This window comes from Berghia stephanieae, chromosome 1 (genome assembly GCF_034508935.2).
Source record: "Berghia stephanieae isolate SIO BIC M18660-M18661 chromosome 1, UCSD_Bste_1.3, whole genome shotgun sequence".
Classification (NCBI taxonomy): domain Eukaryota; kingdom Metazoa; phylum Mollusca; class Gastropoda; order Nudibranchia; family Aeolidiidae; genus Berghia; species Berghia stephanieae.
This window is the reverse complement of record NC_088360.1, coordinates 6,647,843-6,667,030: the sequence shown is the minus strand read 5'-3', so window position 1 is coordinate 6,667,030 and position 19,188 is coordinate 6,647,843. Positions and strand designations below refer to the sequence as shown.

The window sequence follows — 19,188 nt, the reverse complement described above, 5'->3', positions numbered from 1 at the left end:
ATTTTGCCCAAATTATTTCAATAAGTTGCAAATTATTTGACATTAAAAAAAAAATATTCGTAAATGATATATTTAAGATTTTATTTATCAAAATTAATATTTGAAAATAGTGAAATTAAAAAAAAAAAAAATTTATGTGCCAAAATGATCAAGTCAAATGTGTATCGCATTTAAAGACAATACTCAGATGAGTCTTGTTAAAAAGAATGCAAGGTCTGGGTTAGTTTATAACCAAAGAATTTATTTTTCCAAAGTGAGACATGTCCGATTATTATTCTGATATATTTGCCAAAGATTGCGAAAACATTAACAACAAGAAAATAAGGGAAAATAAAACTGAGGTTTAGTTTTTGATTTTTTAAGTTGTAAATCAAATTTTAGTGACCAGGATTTTAAACAAGTATGAAGTAAAGGTTAAAGTTATGCTGTACAATTCTGCTTTTAAAGATTTTATTTATTATTTCTTAAATATTATTGTTGGAAGTAAGAGATGATTTAGCAGTCTTATATTTTGAGTTGATGTATAAAAACATTCAATTCAAATAACCAACACTCCAGATTTGCCAACTAGTATGAAAATACCCAAGTATGAGAAAATTCACAAGAATACTTTAAATTTTAGATTTTTCAAAAGGTGGTGTCGGTCCTTGGTAGAGGAATGATGCAATTTTAGTAGCAGGACAGGATTTGACCTCATGCCTTCTGTTTATCCGATTCATCACCAAATTTTGGAAATTTTTTGGGGTAAATTATCTGGGCATCATGCATCTTGAAATTGATATCTATTTATTTTCTATCAAAGATGCCCTGTTCTGGGTTAAAATATGTGTTAAACATTAGGCGTCACAAGAGTAATTGTTTGGTTGGCAAGTTTGCATTACTATTGTCTCATTACCCGTAGCTGTTAAATTTTCAAGCCTACACTGTTAATTTAAAACTCGAGCAAGAGGGTACTGTATATATGATAATAATAAGAAGATGAACATACAAATGTATTATTATTATAGCAATTTATGTACATAAGTAGTATCATAATGTAAAAGTTTATGGCTATATATTTTTTTTTCCTTCTGTGTACAGGCCGTCTCAATGTTGAATTTAATAATAAAGTTCCTGACTCAGTATTGACTCTTTCAGAGTAAGTTATGCTGACTTATTAGATAATGCTGTTGATACCTGATGTGTGGCATTGTAACCAAGTTTGCATAGCAACAAATCTACATCATAATGATTAATGATAACAATAATATGTAATATATTCTGAATGTAAATGATATTTATTTAGATGATTAATAAATCAGCATTGGATGAACTCGTGTAAAATATGTACAGATTTGTCGTAATATATTGTTTTTAAAAATGTAAATCATATTATCATTACTATGTTGTACTCAATTTACTGAAATTGTTGTGTCATGTTAATATGCCCTGTATATTATTTATAGTATTTCATTTCCTATTACAACAGAAAGGAGATAGGGTTTTTGTTTGATAGAATGTCTACCTCCCAAAGCTTTTTACATCATGTAGTAAAATCGCCCCCCCCCCCCCTTCTCTCTCTCTCTCTCTCTCTATCTATCTCTCTCTTTCTATCTATCTATCTCTCTCTCTCTCTCTCTCTCTCTCTCTCTCTCTCTCTCTCTCTCTCTCTCCCCCCCTCTCTCTCTCTCTCTCTCTTTCACTTTACTCCTCGTCATCCTGCCCAAAGTTTACTGCTTGTGTGCAATCACTTACATACATGTTCACACATATGATCTTACATAAATATTCATGTAATATGATTGATGATTTACATCAAATGTTCAGTAGGTGCCAGTTTTCCAGTTTATGTCAGGGATACTGCTCATGATATATCAAAGTTATTTTGTGTTCTTCTGACTGAGTTAGACAGACTAATTTGCTATCTTTATTACTTCTATATTGTCGTTTTCGTCCTGTTCTTTCCTCTCTCTCTCTCTCTCTCTCTCTCTCTCTCTCTCTCTCTCTCTCTCTCTCTCTCTCTTTCTCTTTCTCTCTCTCTCTCTCTGTTTATTTATAAGGGCCCTAGTATTAATTCTCAACCTATGAATGCATCCCGTTGAATCAATTCTCTCACCCGCTGGCACCCATTTTAATTGTACTTAATTTATCATCCAATTCAATGCTTTCCCATTGTGCTCTTCTCGTTGTTGGTGTCTTGATTTCGATGGGATTTGGAAATTCAATTGTCATAGATATCTATGGAATTAACATCTTTTTTTTCTTGGGCAATACCTTAGTATTGATATATTAACTATCAAAGGCACTTACAAAGTATGTTTACATGTACAATTCACCTATATAGAATATGTACATATGTATTTTGAATTGTTGATTTATTGAATTCTTGAGATGATTATCTGTTCTGACACATTTAGGCCGTTAAACAAATTCTACTTCTATGTTATAATGACATGGTGTTCTGAAATTGAAAGTATGATGTGGTATATAGTCCTTATGATACAAGGGTTCTTTGTACACAAGATGGTTGGGTGGGGTTCCTGACCTCCCATAGTGGGCAGGGGGGTACATACTGTGTCTTCTATTTCCTTATTTTTCCAACATGCTTTCTGTCTTTGTCTTGGAATGAGATTACTTGGTTTTGTCCTGGCCCTGGCCGGAGTCCTAGCTGGGAAGGAAACAGTCAAATGCATAGTTATTGTTTTGGGAGATGATATTTTTTCCTTGTAAATCATCTCTCTGTTATGTACCTTTATATTTGTTATTTTGAATTTATAATGTAAGCATTTGAGTGTATTCCTCTTTGTTGGATTTTGTGCTTGTGTCCGGATGAGACTTATAGGTGATCTCAAACTAAGTACATTGGTGGTATGCTCTTGGAATCTACATCTAATCCCTATTTGTTCCCAGTTCCCCTTTGTCTTACTTTCTCTTCGGTGCTTTAATTATAATTCTAGAACTTTTTTTCTTTCCCATTTTCTTCCTTTTTACTGGCGCTAATATAACCTAAATATGTTGCAAGCGCCGTAAAACCGTTTAAAACAAAAACATACACAAGATGGAAGCATTATCCTGTCCAAGGTTGAAAAAAGGCAAATGTGCTGCCTAAAGCGAGCTACTTGAGTGACACAGAACGTAAAATGATTTCTCCTTTTGCGAATAGAAATGATTTGACATTAACAAGGTGACAAAATGTTCCTCTTATTTGTGATTTATGTTACTGAATCTTTACATATATAACCTTTTCCAAAAAAAATAAATTATTTTATGTTTGAAATGGTTGCAAGGAAAGATGTACAAGATCACTCATTGTTATTTACACCAGGGCATCATGTATTTTTATTGAAAAATAAAAACCGCACATTTCTGTGTAGCCATGTTCTTTCAAGAATGATGTCTTCTTAACTGTAACATTATATATCATTTTTGTATAGATGTGATCATCATCACTTTCATAATGCTCTTGTAAAAATCATCTTTTCACGATATACATATATACTCGTCTTTAACTGCTGAAGGTTTACCCTCCTGAGATAGCTTCTGTGTGAGTTTAATTGCTACTTTTGTTTGACCAGTTCTAACAATTCATAGGAATAGCCATACAAGTAGTCATTAAAAAGACAAAACAAAAAAAAACAACCCCAAAAAACATTGGAGTTGAGTTTGCATTTTTGATTAAAAGAAAAAGGATAGAATGGATGTAACTCTAGCAATGATTTAGATATTGTTTGTTTGGATGCCATGTAAACGGCCACATGATTTTGAATGCTTGATATATATTTTATTATTGGATCTATTATCTCAAATCACGTAGTATTAGTATTGTGTTGTCCTTCATTGAAAGGGGGTATTAATGTGAAAATACAGTGCTTTTTAAAAAATGAAATAATTTTATTTTTTGTTTCTAGTAATCTCCCTTTATGAGTTCCTAACAAATGTGTCCCTTTTGGTGGGTATCATGTGCCAGAAACTAGGCCTTTGTGAGATTGTTAATGGCTTTGAGCTAGGCACAGGGATAGATGTACTGCTGGTTTATACCACTGTGACATTAACATTGAGAAAAAAAATGGAATGGAAACTTCGATTTGATTCACAAAGACAAATGATCTCGATGTTTCGGGTTTCTCCTTTTTCAACAAAACACAATGAATGAGCCACTCCTACAGATGGATTGAGAATCAGAGGGTGGCGTGCCGTGTTGAATCATTCGCCTCAACAACTCCATCCTCTCATCTCAGCTTTAGCAACGTTTGCCTTGTCTTCTTTCCCCCTATTTCTGATCTCCTTTTCCATGTTCCTCTCTGTCTTGGTTCTTGAAATGGATTTACTTGGTTTTGTTCTGGCCCAGGTCGGAGAATTTAGCTGAGACGGAAACAGTCAAATGTATAGTATTAATTCTGGGAGATGATATTTTTTATCCTTGTAAATTCTCTCTCTCTCTCTCTCTCTCTCTCTCGCTCTCTCGCTCTCTCTCTCTCTCTCTCTCTCTCTCTCTCTCTCTCTCTCTCTCTCTCCTCTCTTCTCTCCTCCCTCTCTCTCTCTCTCTCTCTCTCCTCTCTCTCTCTCTCTCTCTCTCTCTCCCTCCTCCTCTCTCTCTCTCTCTCTCCTCTCTCTCTCTCTTCTCTCCCCCTCTCTTCTCTCTCTCTCCTCTCTCTCTCTCTCTCTCTCTCTCTCTCTCTCTCTCTCTCTCTCTCTCTCTCTCTCTCTCTCTCCTCTCTCCTCTCTTCTCTCTCTCTCTCCTCTCCTCTCTCCTCCTCTCTCTCCTCTCTCTCTCTCTCTCTCTCTCTCTCTCTCTCTCTCTCTCTTCTCTCTCTCTCTCCTTCTCTCTCTCTCTCTCTCTCTCTCTCTCTCTCTCTCTCTCTCTCTCTCTCTCTCCTCTCTCTCTCTTCTCCTCTCTCTCTCTCTTCTCTCCTCTTTCTCCTCTTTCTCTCTCTCTCTCTTCTCTCATCTCTCTCTCCTCTCTCTCTTCTCTCTCTCTCTCTCTCTCTCTTCTCTCTCTCTCTCTCTTTCTCTCTCTCCTCTCCTCTCTCTCTCTCTCCTCTCTCTCTCTCTCTCTCTCTCTCTCTCTCTCTCTCTCTCTCTCTCTCTCTCCTCTCCTCCTCTCTCTCTCTCTCTCTCTTCCTCTCTCTCTCTCTCCTCTCCTCTCTCTCTCTCTCTCTCTCTCTCTCTCTCTCTCTCTCTCTCTCTCTCTCTCTCTCTCTCTCTGTTTTTGTTTTGGATATAATATAGCGTTGACATCTGACATCTGAGTGAATTCCTCCTAGTGGAATCCTGTGCTTGTATCGGGATGCCACTTTTAGGTGATCTCAAACTAAGTACATTGTTAATTTGCACTTGAAATCAACATGTTTCATATTTGAACCAGTCCCTCTTTTCTAGCTTTTTTGTTTCTTCTTAAATTTTAAATCTATGATATTTAACTCTCCCATTTCTTTCCTTTTACTGACGCTGAAATGACCTAAAAGTGTCACAAGAGCTGTAAAACCCTTAAAAACTAACAATTTCATCATTTGTCCTATCATTTGCCTCGTGAATCAAATTGAAGTGTCTATTCCATCCCCCCCTCCCAATTGCTATTTACTTCTTTGAGCTTCAAGCAACACCAGTTGCATTATACCTCTGTGTCAAGTCATTTAAACTAGTCCCCTTTGTCTTACAGTCTTGGTTGTGAGAATCGTATTTCTTAGCTGTCTATGAACGTGTGTTTGTTTGTGCTCTTTTTCCTGGCCGTTGATATGACCTAGAACTCGTAGAAAATACATAAAATTCACCAACAAAATTATAAGAAAGTTTAAGACTTACACTTATCTAAATATGCAGATTATTTTCGCCCAAATTCCCCCCTCATTTTGATGTTTTTCGTAATCGAGCTTATTATCACCCTAAGTCCGATTGTATATATATATATATAATATATATATATATATATATATATATATATATATATATATATATATATATATATATATATATACAAACTCTCCCTAAACATATGAAACAGTGCCAGACAAAGCAGGAAAGAAAATACAGTGGAATCCGCATTAATTCGACTTTAGCTTAAAGTCAATATTTCTCGTTGGCCCCAGATTTTCTGTTCTTTATAATTGATAATGGATAAAGTCAATTTTGTTAAAAGTCAACATGTCTGGTCTGGAGGTGTTGACTTATCAACGTTCCACTGTACAAGAAAAAAAAGAAATCAGCCTGCCTCTACTGGGGAAACTGATGATAATTTTGGGATGAATTATCTATAGCGACTACTATTTTTATCTCCTAAGAATTACGATTAAAAAAATAAATCATGTAGGCAGTTCTACAATGAGTCACTTATGATCGTATTATCATATATTTAGACAAGTAATAAGAAGTGTGTTGGCCCATTTCCGTCTATGACAACTTGTTAGAATGTGACATTTACCTTTTTTTTCTTTCACACGACACTGTTGATGATGCTGAATGCTTGTGGTAGATACGTCACTTATACAATTATCATTAGTAAACTATTCTCTGCTTATAATGCTGAATGGTTGAGGTAGACCTGCTGTGTATACACAGTCGATTCGGATTTTTAAACCAAAGGTTAAGAGAAAAATGGGTGACAATTGTTTTTAATTACTCCCCAGTCCAATGGAGTAGATTAAGAAATTATATAAAAAGTATTGAACAAAAATGAATACAGCTTCAAAGAAGAAAAAAAAGCACTTGACATGAAACACTTCAGGATTAAAATCCTTCCTCACCCAGCTATGAATACAATTAAAACAGCAATACTTCAGTAGGATCTGAAAAGGCTGCCTTAAGTTTTTAAAAGTAATATTTTGATTATTTTTGTCATTGGCTGAAGAAGGGTTTTGAGCCCGAAACACTCCGTGTTGGGTGTTTTGTCTTCTTTTAATTTGATTTTTGTTCAATTTTAATTGACAGTCTGTATCTTCCAGCATTCAATTTGAAAAGTATTTATTCACTAACATAGATTGTTTTAGTTTGTTTTTTGTTTTTGTTTTTTTTGTTTGTTTTTTTTTAATTCTCTAGTGTCTGCTCTATGAATCTTTCATCTTAGGGTGATACGAATCCTCCCACCCCATTTAGGGTTTGGGATTATTTTGCAATGAGAATTAACATTTTATATCGCTTGCCTGTGGCAGGTTTGCTATGTTTAAGTGAATATTTCACTTGTAGTTCTAAACAAAAATTGTTTATTGTTTTTTTTGTTTTGTTTTTTTTTTGGGGGGGGGGGGGGTTGGTTTTTTTTTTTTTTTTGGGGGGGGGGGTGATTCCGTTTCGTTTTTTTTTTTTTTTTGTTTTTTTTTGGTTCCCAATTTAGCTGGGTCTCGTTTTTCCATTGCTGTTCACATCAACGAATTCTATTCTGATGAATTCCGTGTAATTAGATCATCCGCACATTATGGCATTTTGTATAGATATTGTCCTATTTAAATTGGATTGTGATACATCAAATGTAAGAATTTTCCTCTGTATATTATTATTGTAATGGAAAGTAATGTATATTGAGGGTCGTTTAATATTTCGTTCGTTTTAAAATTTTGCCCCATTTTTAGTTTGTTTTGTGCGAAACATTATTCAGCAAATTGTTTACATTTCACACCAACGTTTGCTGAAATCAATGTTCTCAACCTATACGCAAATATATATATTATATATAATATATATATATATATATATATATATATATATATTTTTTTCCTATTAATTGCTGAATTTATTTGTATGATGGATAGTTTTTCATACATGTTTAGACGGTGAACACATAATATTAAAGATACTTTCAAAAAGAAAAAAAAAGCCTATTTCTTCTTTTCAAATGTTCGTATGCTTACCTTCGTAAAATTGTGATAACCTAAACTTGCGCGTTTACAATCATTCAAGAGCACAAAACCACAATTTTGGCGAACGCGCGTGCACGCGAACTTCCCAAGTAGACACACACACACACACATGCGCGAGATAAGGATTGTTTGTTGTGTGTGTATGTGTGTGTTACTGTGTTTAAGAAAGTGTGTGTGTTAGTGTGTTTAAGAAAGTGTGTGCATTTGTGTGTGTGTGTGTGGGGGGGGGGGGGGGGGCAGAGATTGATTGAGTTAAATTATAGATACGGAGAGAGAGAGAGAGAGAGAGAGAGAGAGAGACAGAGAGAGAGAGAGAGAATTCCCTGGCCCTATGCGCTGATAGAACCCACAATACCGTATGTATCGTTTAATTTTACAAATGAGACGAGCACCCTCACACCCTACATACGTAAACACGAATGTCAAAACGTCATGCATATTTACAAAATGCACATTAGCATTAGTTAGCTCTAGTTAGACCTTGTCTTGTCCCCGTGGTGTGTGATGTCTCTTTTGCTTTGTCTATTCTATCCCCTATCGGTATCTGTTTTCTTTCCCCGATCTCTCCTTCATTGTTCTGGATTGAGATTGCTCGTTTATTTGCCGGACTTGGCGGGGATCCTTGGCAGAGAGGGAAGCAGTCAAAAGTTTAGTTTCTTTTATTTGTTATATTTTATTATTATTTTGTGTTTTTTGTTGTTTTGTTTGTTTGTTTGTTGTTTTTTTGGGGGTTTTTTTTTTGTTGGGTAGGGGGGGGGGGGGTGTTATGGTTTTGTTTTTTGTTTTTGTTTTTTTTGTTGTTGTTTTTTTTTTTTGGTTTTTTCTTTTGCTAGATATTTTCCCCATTTAAAGCTTTGCACTATTATCGTTTTAGTTTGGAAATATTCCAATTGTATGTGCTTTGTAAACACTTGACTGCATCCTTAATAGCGGGATTCTTTGCTTGTGCCTATATGCAAATCGGTTGATTGCTCGTTGTATCTTCTGTTCTTTTGTTTGACCCAGTCCCTTTGACGTATTTTTTCTTTGGTGCTTTTAGTCTCAGATTTACAACTTTGTCTCTATCATCTTCCTTTTTATTGACGCTTGAATGACCTAAAAGTGTCCGATTGGAATAACATTATTTCCAATTCCAAAAAGATAACTGTACGTTAGCGTAGAGGGAGACAGTTGAATGTATGGCTTTTTTTTGTTGTTGTTGTTGTTGTTTTTTAGAGAGAGAGAGAGAGAGAGATGATGATGATGATGATGATGATGGTGATATTGTTTCCTTGCAAATCATCACTCTGTGATTTACTATTTTCGTTTTTAGTTTTGAATCTATACTTTGTAAACATTTGAGTGTGTCCTTCTTTGCGGGATCCTTTGCTTGTGCCTGGCTGGGACTTTTAGGCAATGCCAAATTAGACACATTATAGTAGATTGCTCATACAATCTCCTATCCCCTATTTGAGACAGTCCCCTTTGTCTTACTTTTTCTTGAGTGCTTTCACTTCAGGTCTAGCTAGAATCTTTCCCTCATCATCTTCCTTTTACTGGCACTGATATAACCTTAACGTGTCGCAAGTAATATAATACCCCTAAAAACAAATCAAACAATGACACAACAACACCTTTACTTCATGAAGCATGTTATATTATATTAAATAAAAAGCCGCCCCCCTCTACACACATAAACACACACATAAACACACACTCTCTTTCACACACACACACACACACACACACATCCAAACATGAGAATTCAAAGAGATTTCTTTATGCTTGTGACTTTGAAGACTTGCTCATAACTCGTCCTTGACGTTATAAACTGTTATAAGCCGTCCACAGTCTCGAACTTTCTGTCTTTAGTTATAAACCTTATGATGGACGATGGACGGAATTCGTTTCTAGGGGTGTGAAAATGTTCGACTTGCTTCATCGGTCCACAGCTTGTCTCTTCTATTCCCCTTCATCTTTCCATGTAGCTTTATATCCTTCATAAGGAATGAAATTATTATGGGTTAGTTTTTTCCCTAAGGCTTTTGCTGAAATGAAGACAGCAGATGAATTTGTATTTTCATTTATTTATTTTTTTAAACAACGCGAGACATATTTTTTCCTCTCTAGCTTGTTTATAGTATAGTTACTGATATGCAGTTTGTAATAGAATGTAGGTATTCCCCTTAGCGAGATCCTGTGTTCATGATTTGGTAAGACTTTAACTTTGCCTCATTCTAGATGGATTAGTCTTGGAATCTTCTCCTGTTCCCCCTTTGAACTCGTTCACCACTGTCACGTTCTTTCTCGTGTCGTTATTTCTGTATAAAATATAACAGTTTTTGTTGATTTTCAATAGTTATGTGTTTTGTTTTATTTGTTTGTTGTTGTTGTTTTTTTAATATGTTAAAAAAAAAATCAAAATGGAACTGTTGGTCTTAAATGAAATGATCTTCAATATTGGATCAGTAATTGTTAAATTTTATGAGCACGTAGGGTGAATATCAATTCGTTCTATGAACAAGCTATGCATAGTAAGAATTCACTCTTATTTTTGATCGATTTTAATGAGATGAATTGTTATAAAGTCGTGTTTACTAATTATTATTATTATTATTATTATTATTATTATTATTATTATTATTATTATTATTATTATTATTATTATTATTATTATTATTATTATTATTATTATTTGTCTGAAATACTCATGGCTTTTTAAAAATGCAAACTAATTTTGGATCGAGTTCTAGTGCTTGTAACTCTCTGTTCACCTTTCATGTCGTAAAATAGCGTTGTCATTCATTCATTCATAGAATCTTCATTTAAATATGCCCCGTATTACGAGTTCCCCTAGACACTCTAGCCAAAACTTGAATTATTAATAATACAAAAAATAAAACCAAACAAAAATAATGGACTGATTTTGTTTAACCAGTTGGCTGCCGTACTCCGGAAATACACGTATTTAAAAATGTGGCCAGAAAACTCGTCCAGGTTTTGATCGTTTTTGCCAAGATGAGGAAAATTTTAATCGATCGATATTAGAAGGACGTGTTTTCTGGCCAAATTATTTAATACGTGGTTTTCTAGTAACGACAGTTATTTGGTTAAGTGGAACTTTAACATGTCTCCGATGACAGATCTTTTTCTCTTTAATCTACATTTCTGTTTGGCTCTTTAACAGAGCACTTATTTCACCGTGGCCAGAAATCTTATAGATAGCTCACATATCGATCGATTAAAATTACCTCCATCTTGTCAAAAAAAAAAAAAAGAATAAATAAAAAACAAACATCTAAACCAGTCAAAATGTAGAAAATCTTAATAATTAGAAGAAAAAAAAGCATTATAAATAAATTAATTAATTAAATTCTCTTTATTCATCCCATAGGGGAAATTTGTCTCTAGGGTCTATTCCAAGGAAAGGCTGGAACAACCCAGGCGTCAGCCGCAGTGCAGCGCCGCAAATCGAGCTAGGGCGAGGTGACTTGCTCAAGGCCACACAGCGCAGCGGTGGGTGATCGAATTCGGTACCTTTCGGGTACGGAGCAAAGACCGTACCGCTGAGCCACGCTGCCCCTGGTTTGTTTAAATCTAAAGTAGGACAGCTCACCTACACTCAATCACCCACAATACGTCTGTTGTTACGTCATTATCAGCTTTTGAAAACTTACAGGATTTTCCCTTTCCCTTAATATTAATAGACCCGATGGCCACAGATCACAATGCTGTCGTACTCTGGAAAAACCCATATTTAAAAAAAAAATGGCCAGAAAACTCGTCCTTCAATATCGATCGATTTAAATGACCCTCATCTTGGCAAAAACTCCCAAACCTGAGACTTCGCGAAGTCCCAGGTTTGAGAGTATTTGCCCATATGAAGGTCATTTAAATCGATCGATATTTGAAGGACGAATTTTCTGGCCAAATTTTCAAATATGGGTTTTTCCAGAGTACGGCAGAATAGTAATATATTATCGCCTTACTATGACATAACGACCTTTTTACAGTTTAACCAGATAAGCTATACGTTATAATGTTATATCGATCGATTAAAACGACCCCCAATTTGTTAACAATTGTTAAACCCAAGACTGCTGTCGGTGTCCTTTGTTTTAGAAATTTTGACAGGTCGATGGTCATTTTACTCAACCGATATATAATGAAGTGAAACTATTTTTTATTAGCCAAATTGTAAATTAAACGTTTTGTCCGTGTAGTTGGTCGAAATTTGTTTGAATTACAATTATTTGTTATTATTGAAGAGATGTGAGACAATACAGTAATCATTGCCATAATATTTCTCGTGTGGAGTTTTTTCTATCTTTTTTGTTCAATTCATTAATATAATACAATAATTATATTATTCTATTATTATAATAATGTTTATGATAAACGTAATAAAGAACTATATTTCATATGCGAGCTATTTTGTTGTGTTTCATTATTATTTGTTTATTTTATGGTGGTGGAGTTCTTAGGATTAAGAGTATCTATATGCAGGTCTGATAACCCAAATGGTTATGGGTTTATTGTTGTCATGGAAATACTCTCAAACCAAAGAAAGCATTGGGCGGTGTTCCTGACCTCCCATAGTGGGCAGGGAGGTACATACTCTGTCTTCTATTCCCCTCAATCTGTTTTCCAACTTGCTTTCTGTCTTTGTCTTGGAATGAGATTACTTGGTTTTGTCCTGATACCCTGGCTGGAACGGAAACAGTCAAAAGTGTTCGTTTAGGGAGATGATATTATTTTTCCTTGTAAATCATCTCTCTGTGATGCTCTATATTATTTTTCCTTTTACTCATATATGATTTGTAAACAATTGAGTGTGTTCCTCTTGGTGGGGACCTGTGCCTGTATCTGGATGAGACATTTAGTGATCTCAAACTAAGTACACTGATTGTGTGCTCTTGAAATCTACATCCATTCCCCATTTGAACGAATTCCCATTTGTTTTGCTTATTATTGGATGTTTTAATTGTAATTCTAGAACTTTATACTCGTACCCATTTTCTTCCTTTTTACTGGCGCTGATATTACCTAAATGTGTTGCAAGCGCCTTAAAATGCTTAAAAACAAAAACAACAACATCAAACCAAAGCAAAATATTGTCCTTTACAACAATATTAAAATAAGCCCATAATTGCGCTCGGTTATCAGGCCTGCAAATATGTACGCGTCGAGTGGGGTCTTTTGTACTCCCATGGTGGCAGAGAGGTCACTTCCTGTGTCTTCTATCCCCTTATTTCTGTTTTCGTAGTTGCTTTGTCATGGAATGGGATTATTTATTTGTCTCAGCCCTGGCTGGATGCCTTGACTGGGAGAGAAACAGTCAAATGTATAGTTATAGTTTTTGGAGATGATAATATTGTTTTACTTGTAAATCATCGCCCTGTTATGTAGTGTTAGCTATGTATTCTGTATACATTTGAGTTTGTTCCTCTTAGTGGGATCCCGTGCTGTTGTCTGGAGGAGACTTTAAAGTGATCTCAAACTAAGTACATTGTCGGTTTGCTCTTGGAATATACATATGTGTGTGTGTGTGTGTGTGTGTGTGTGTGTGTGTTCGTAGGTGCGTGTGTGCGATAGAGATTAGAAAGGGGATAAAGAGGGTAAAAAGAGTTGTGTTTCATGTTTACACCAACATAAAACCATGTTGAGTCGATGGGTCACACATTTTTGACCAGCCCCATGTCCAATTTTCATTAGTTAGGCCGCTGTATCTATATCACAGCAAGAGATAGAGATAGGTAGACAGACAAACAGAAAGATATACAGCTGGGGATATCTTATCTTATCTTATCTTATCTTATATCCCCAGCTGTCTATTTTTCTGTTTGTCTGTCTACCTATCTCTATCTCTTGCTGTGATTTGTATCGAACAATTGACATCATAATATACTTATATTATGGAGATATATTGGGTGAGAACTAAGTATCAAATGAAACCCATTTTCATTTATCAACACTATTACTCCTGGTATAAATAATGAAACAGACCTGCAACATAAATTGTACGTTTATATAAAGTTTAATCTGGTAACATGGTGAAACAAAATTGAAAAAAAAAGATGTTTTGGAAAACCTTACAATGAGCTACTTTAATTTAAGGGTAGATTAAAGACCTTCCCGGCATTAACACGCAGGACAAGCCGCTAAAATGATATGATTTATTAACGGTTATGCATTTGCTGAAAGTGAAAGGCTAACCGCGGTTTGATTTCAGATACGAAAAAGTTTGCTGATTATTTGATTATTTTGGTCCTTGTGACTCTTCTATCAATGCCTTAGAGCCTGGCATGCTCAAATTGCGTGGAAGTCACAATGGGCTATAAACCTCAATGGGCAAGGATATCACCTCAGGTATGATGCGTTAGAAGTCCACGGCTCAAGGAAAGCTGCTAAAGGATGATGGTCTAAAACAGGTTATTGAACAGCAATCGCTTTACACAAGTGGAGATGAAGGGTTCGCCCAATTGATCTAAATCTGATGCGGTGAAGCATGGTGTATAACGAAACCATTTTGTCGTCTGTACTGGATAAGCGCCTACTTGGTTTTTTTTTCGCATTTTATTTATACATTTCTAACTTGTGGTATGCATTATCGATAAGACGGAAAGAAAGGACATTTTAAAACCCATCTATTGTTATAGTTAACTGTACCATAATAAGTGGTAAAACTGATGTCAGAATGAAAGTGAAGGCATGGTGAATAAAGAATTGTGGTGAATTATAATCCTGTCTTTATGGCTATAAAATACACTGTACAAAAATAAATTTAACAACTTTTTCAGAAAAAAAAACTACATTCGTCGTGTTTTGTTTTGTTTTTTACAAAGGAGAAATCCAAAACGTCCACATTATATATTTTCGTAATTAAATTGAAGCTAGTGTTGTTATTTTAATAAATATGGCCCTTCAGAAGTATTAATTTTGTTTTTCAAAATTCTTAATTCTCCAATTTCGCTATTTTCTTTTAAGAATCGTATTCACCCCGGAAATAAAAACGAATTTTTACGGGTCTAGGTCAAATATATAACCATTTTGTGTGATATCAATCTAACATCAACGTCTCTTTAGTGACGCACATAGATATCTTTTTATTATCACTGTTTGCTTCATACATTTTCATCTTAGTAGGCCTATACCTATACCTATATTATTATATCTACATTAACAAAATCAAACTATGCTTGAATGAGATCTATTTTTTTATCTTTAAATATAATGATTCAAACATGGGTAAGAAATAAGCAGCCTGCTTTATTCTGCCGTACTCTGGAAAAAAGCCCATATTATTTTAAAATTCGGCCAGACAACGCATCCTTCAAATATCGATCGATTTAAATGACCGTCATCTTGACAAAACTCTCAAACCTGGGAATTCAAGACGGCAGTATTATCTTTCAATAATTCATTCTCTGCCTATGAGACATAAATTGATTTACCCCAGAGCAAATGATTAAAAAACTAAAGTGGACTCAATTCTTATTCAACACTTTTATCGATCCTATTCATTGATTTGATAAATCCTATATACCGATTTTGGGCAAAGAACAAAAAAGTTTCAATTTTCATTGCAAATTCAAAACCAAAGCAAGAGCCAAAGAACAAAAAAACATTTAAGAAATATATCATGTATCGCGTGCAAATAATCAAGCCTGTAAAATAACGATATTGTAGAAAAGTATGGAAACCTGTACGAAATACAATTTAAACCAAGACCTCCATGGTCAAAAAACAGTTTTGTTTTCTTGCTCGGCACTGTTGTTATCAAATCATTCTCTTCTCTCTCATTGCACGAGATTTGTCAGCTCATCCTGCAATAATAATAATAATAATAATAATAATAATAATAATAATAATAATAATATGATAATAATAATAATAATAATAATAATAATAATAATAATAATAATAATATAATAATAATAATAATAATAATAATAATACTGTCTCATAGCGATGAATAAAAGGATTTGTTATCTTTAAATCAGCACAGCTATTGTACATAGGTACACAATAGTTGCTGCCATACATGGACAAAACAATATTTTTTTAACGGGACAGAAAAGGTTTACCTCGAATAAGACGATTACTAACGATAGATATGATACACAAGATGTAAATCAAAGTTTTCTGTCTCCTGAACTCGGCTCTTTTATTTATTTATTTATCTATTTTTTTATTTTTTACTTATTTATTGGCATTGTTATACATTTCGTCAACCATGTAAGGATGCGGCGGTCAAAGAAATGATTTATTGTATTGACACCACAAGTAGGTTTCTTAAAATTGATCTTCATTACGTTGCGCTCGCGTTCGTTGCACATGATACGTATTTATTTAACATAATGTATAACTTTAATTAGGTATATCGTGTGTTGTAGGACTGGAAAACAATTGGTTAACGACGAAAAATTTTCGGGGCAGTTCAATAAAATGAGTTAAGTTAGTGTGTAAGGAAGGATAATGTGAATTCTACTACTTTAACTTAATTAAACTCTCGGAAACTGTGAGATTCGGAAACTGTGAGATTCGGAAACTGAGATTCGGAAACTGTGAGATTCGAAAATCGTTTTAAAGAAATGCTCAAGAGAAAGAAAATGTTTTTTTTCAAAACTCGCCCCGTCAATGTTCAAAACTCGCCCCGTCAATGTTCAAAACTCGCCCGTCAATGTTCAAAGCTCGCCCCGTCAATGTTCAAAACTCGCCCCGTCAATGTTCAAAACTCGCCCCGTCAATGTTCAAAACTCGCCCCGTCAATGTTCAAAACTCGCCCGTCAATGTTCAAAACTCGCCCCGTCAATGTTCAAAACTCGCCCCGTCAATGATCATTCTCAACGTCGATTGATTTCCCAACAAGACGATATTATTATATTTTTCCACCGACGTCACATGACTAATACGGCTTTCAAAATGGGACGTTTATTAGCTTGGCCCTTAGAGGTAAAAACATAGAAACTAAAATAAAAAAGACTTGACAATAGACGAACACACGCGTTACCTCCTCTTCTGATCGTTGATTATTCCCTTGAGAGCCTTTCATGGCATGATGATCCAAATTAATATCTGGGAACTGCTGGCTGTCTTTATCTGTAGCCAAATTCTTGTTTAGAGCCAATCTGCTCTTAGCTAGCTGGTTTTCCATATCTTTCACAATAACAGACTTCACTGCCGAAGCAATTTTGTCCACAACAGCGTCACGCACCCTTCCGGATTCGGGAATGTTTTTGGAATTGTCGTTTATTCCGCTGCTCTTTTTCTCGACAGCTTTAATGGCTTTATTTTTAACTTCGCTTCCGGCTGTGTTGGGGTTTTTTTGAATGTCAACTTTGTTACCAGCTGAATCGGAGTTCGGAACCTCGTTCTCATCATAGTATACGTAGTAATAATAGGGATCTGAAATGGAATAGAAAAATATTAATGTTTTTACATAGTTTCACGATTTTCTGGAAAGAACCAACCGACAGATGCAGTTTACCTGATACAGTTGCTTGATATGTAACAAATCTACTGTATTATGTGTGTGGTTTTTTTTTTATTACGATGTCAATCTGATAATCTTACCAATAAAAAATCAAGTGCATACCTGACATTTGGTCACTACTGTATTTTAGTAGCGTAAAATTATGTGTTGAAAAAAAAAAATTTTTTTAGGTCTTAGCTTGAAAAAAAAAAATCCCAAACAAAACCAGGACTCAATCCTATTGCAGAGCCGCAAAAAGAGCTGGAAAGAGTTGAATGGTAGCCGCTCCGTTGAAACCATTAGACTTTTGGAACCAGGTGTATGCAGCGTTTCACGCATGGTCACTGGATCCAACAAATAATTTCTGCTAGATCTGATGGACCAGTTATGGGTATTTAATTTCAAACTCAAAGCTAAAAAGGCGGGAGAGAGAATGAGGGGTGATAGGAAGAAAAATGGAAAGATTGATAGACACACACGCACGTATTCACATACGTTAACGTACAGAGATAGAGAAAGGAACTGGAGAATATTGGACGCGCGCGCGCGCGTGTGTGTGTGTGTGTGTGTGTGTGTGTGTGTGTGAGGGAGAGAGATATATATAGCAAGAGAGAGAGAGAGAGAGAGAGAGAGAGAGAGAGAGAGGGGGGGGGAGTTAAAGGGAGAGATATGTCATGAAAGGAATGAACTAGCTTTTTTTTTAACATTGAGCTGTTATAATATAGCGCAATATCCACTAAAAGTGCTCAAAGCGCTTGACCAACAGCAACATTTAAACATGTAGTACGTGACATGACGCCTGTTAGTCGATGTTACAATTTTTTTTCGGACAGAGACAATGCTGTTAACGGCCAGGTACTCATTTTACACCTGAGTATGGTGAGAGAATATAAGTAAAGAGCCTTTTCCAAGGACTCAACCATGCACCGTGCTAGGCTCGAACCCAGGACCTTCCGATCCGAAAGCAAGTGTCATACCACTAGACCATAATATAGCCGCACAAATAGGTAGATAGAAAAATGGATAGTGAGATAAATCGATATGATAGAGAGAGAGAGAGAGAGGGAGGGAGGGAGATTGTATGTGAGTGCTGCATGATAAAATGAAGGTCCCCTGACTCTACTAGGAGCTGATAATAAACGATTGATAACAGAGAATAATTCATAACACCACACTACTCAGCCCACTCGCTGTGCCTTACCAATTAAAAGCTGCTGGGAAGGTATTTTCTCCTCCGCCTCATCCCCCTTCTCCTCCTTCTCTCCCGCCTCCTCTTTCTCTCCCTTCACCACCTTCTCATCGTTGTCTACATTAGAAGCATCGGCATTATTGACGGTCATTTCATGGTGTCCAATATTGTCCAGTTCCTTGGCAAGAGCAGCTTGCAGCTTGGATGCTTCGCTAGATGTTTTGTCCCCGATGGGGATGCTTGACAGAGTCTTCAGACCTCCCGGTTTGAACTTTTCAAGTACTGACTTCTTGGAAACTTCATCTCCCTCTCCAATTACGGTTTCTATGATGCTAGACGCGTCCACAGCTCCGTCAGAATTAGGGTTTTCATTTTGCAACGCCAGTCCGGGAATAAAGTTCTGTTGAGTAAAGTAGATAAATGATTGGGTAATAGCATTCAAATACTGACGATGTTAGTGGAGATGTTCGTGATGGTGGTGGAGGATGTGATGATGATGATGATGATGATGATGATCATCATCATCATCAGCATCACCATCATCATCATCATCATCATCATCATCATCATCATCATCATCATCATCATCATCGGCGTCATCGTTAAACCTGTTCAGAAATTCAGCATTTCCCCACTCGTGTATTATAATAATATGTGATAATGCGTCAGCCATTAGAAAACACAGGCATACAGGGAGTATGCATCTTAATATAATTTAG

The 19,188-nt window shown here is 35.5% G+C and overlaps 1 protein-coding gene across 3 annotated transcripts in view; it reads right to left on the bottom strand.

Moving 5' to 3' along the window:
- Nucleotides 1-13,826: 13,826 nt before the first annotated feature.
- LOC144966927 (uncharacterized) overlaps nt 13,827-19,188 on the bottom strand; it is a 67,315-nt gene continuing 61,953 nt past the window's right edge. For all 3 annotated transcript variants that reach the window (XM_078903626.1, XM_078903632.1, XM_078903638.1), the window contains 3 exons: nt 18,482-18,869; nt 16,819-17,213; nt 13,827-15,631 (listed from right to left, as the gene is read on the bottom strand). In XM_078903626.1, the coding sequence (XP_078759752.1) occupies nt 15,605-15,631; nt 16,819-17,213; nt 18,482-18,869 (810 nt within the window). In that variant the 3' untranslated portion in view covers nt 13,827-15,604. The remainder of the gene's footprint in view (nt 15,632-16,818; nt 17,214-18,481; nt 18,870-19,188) is intronic.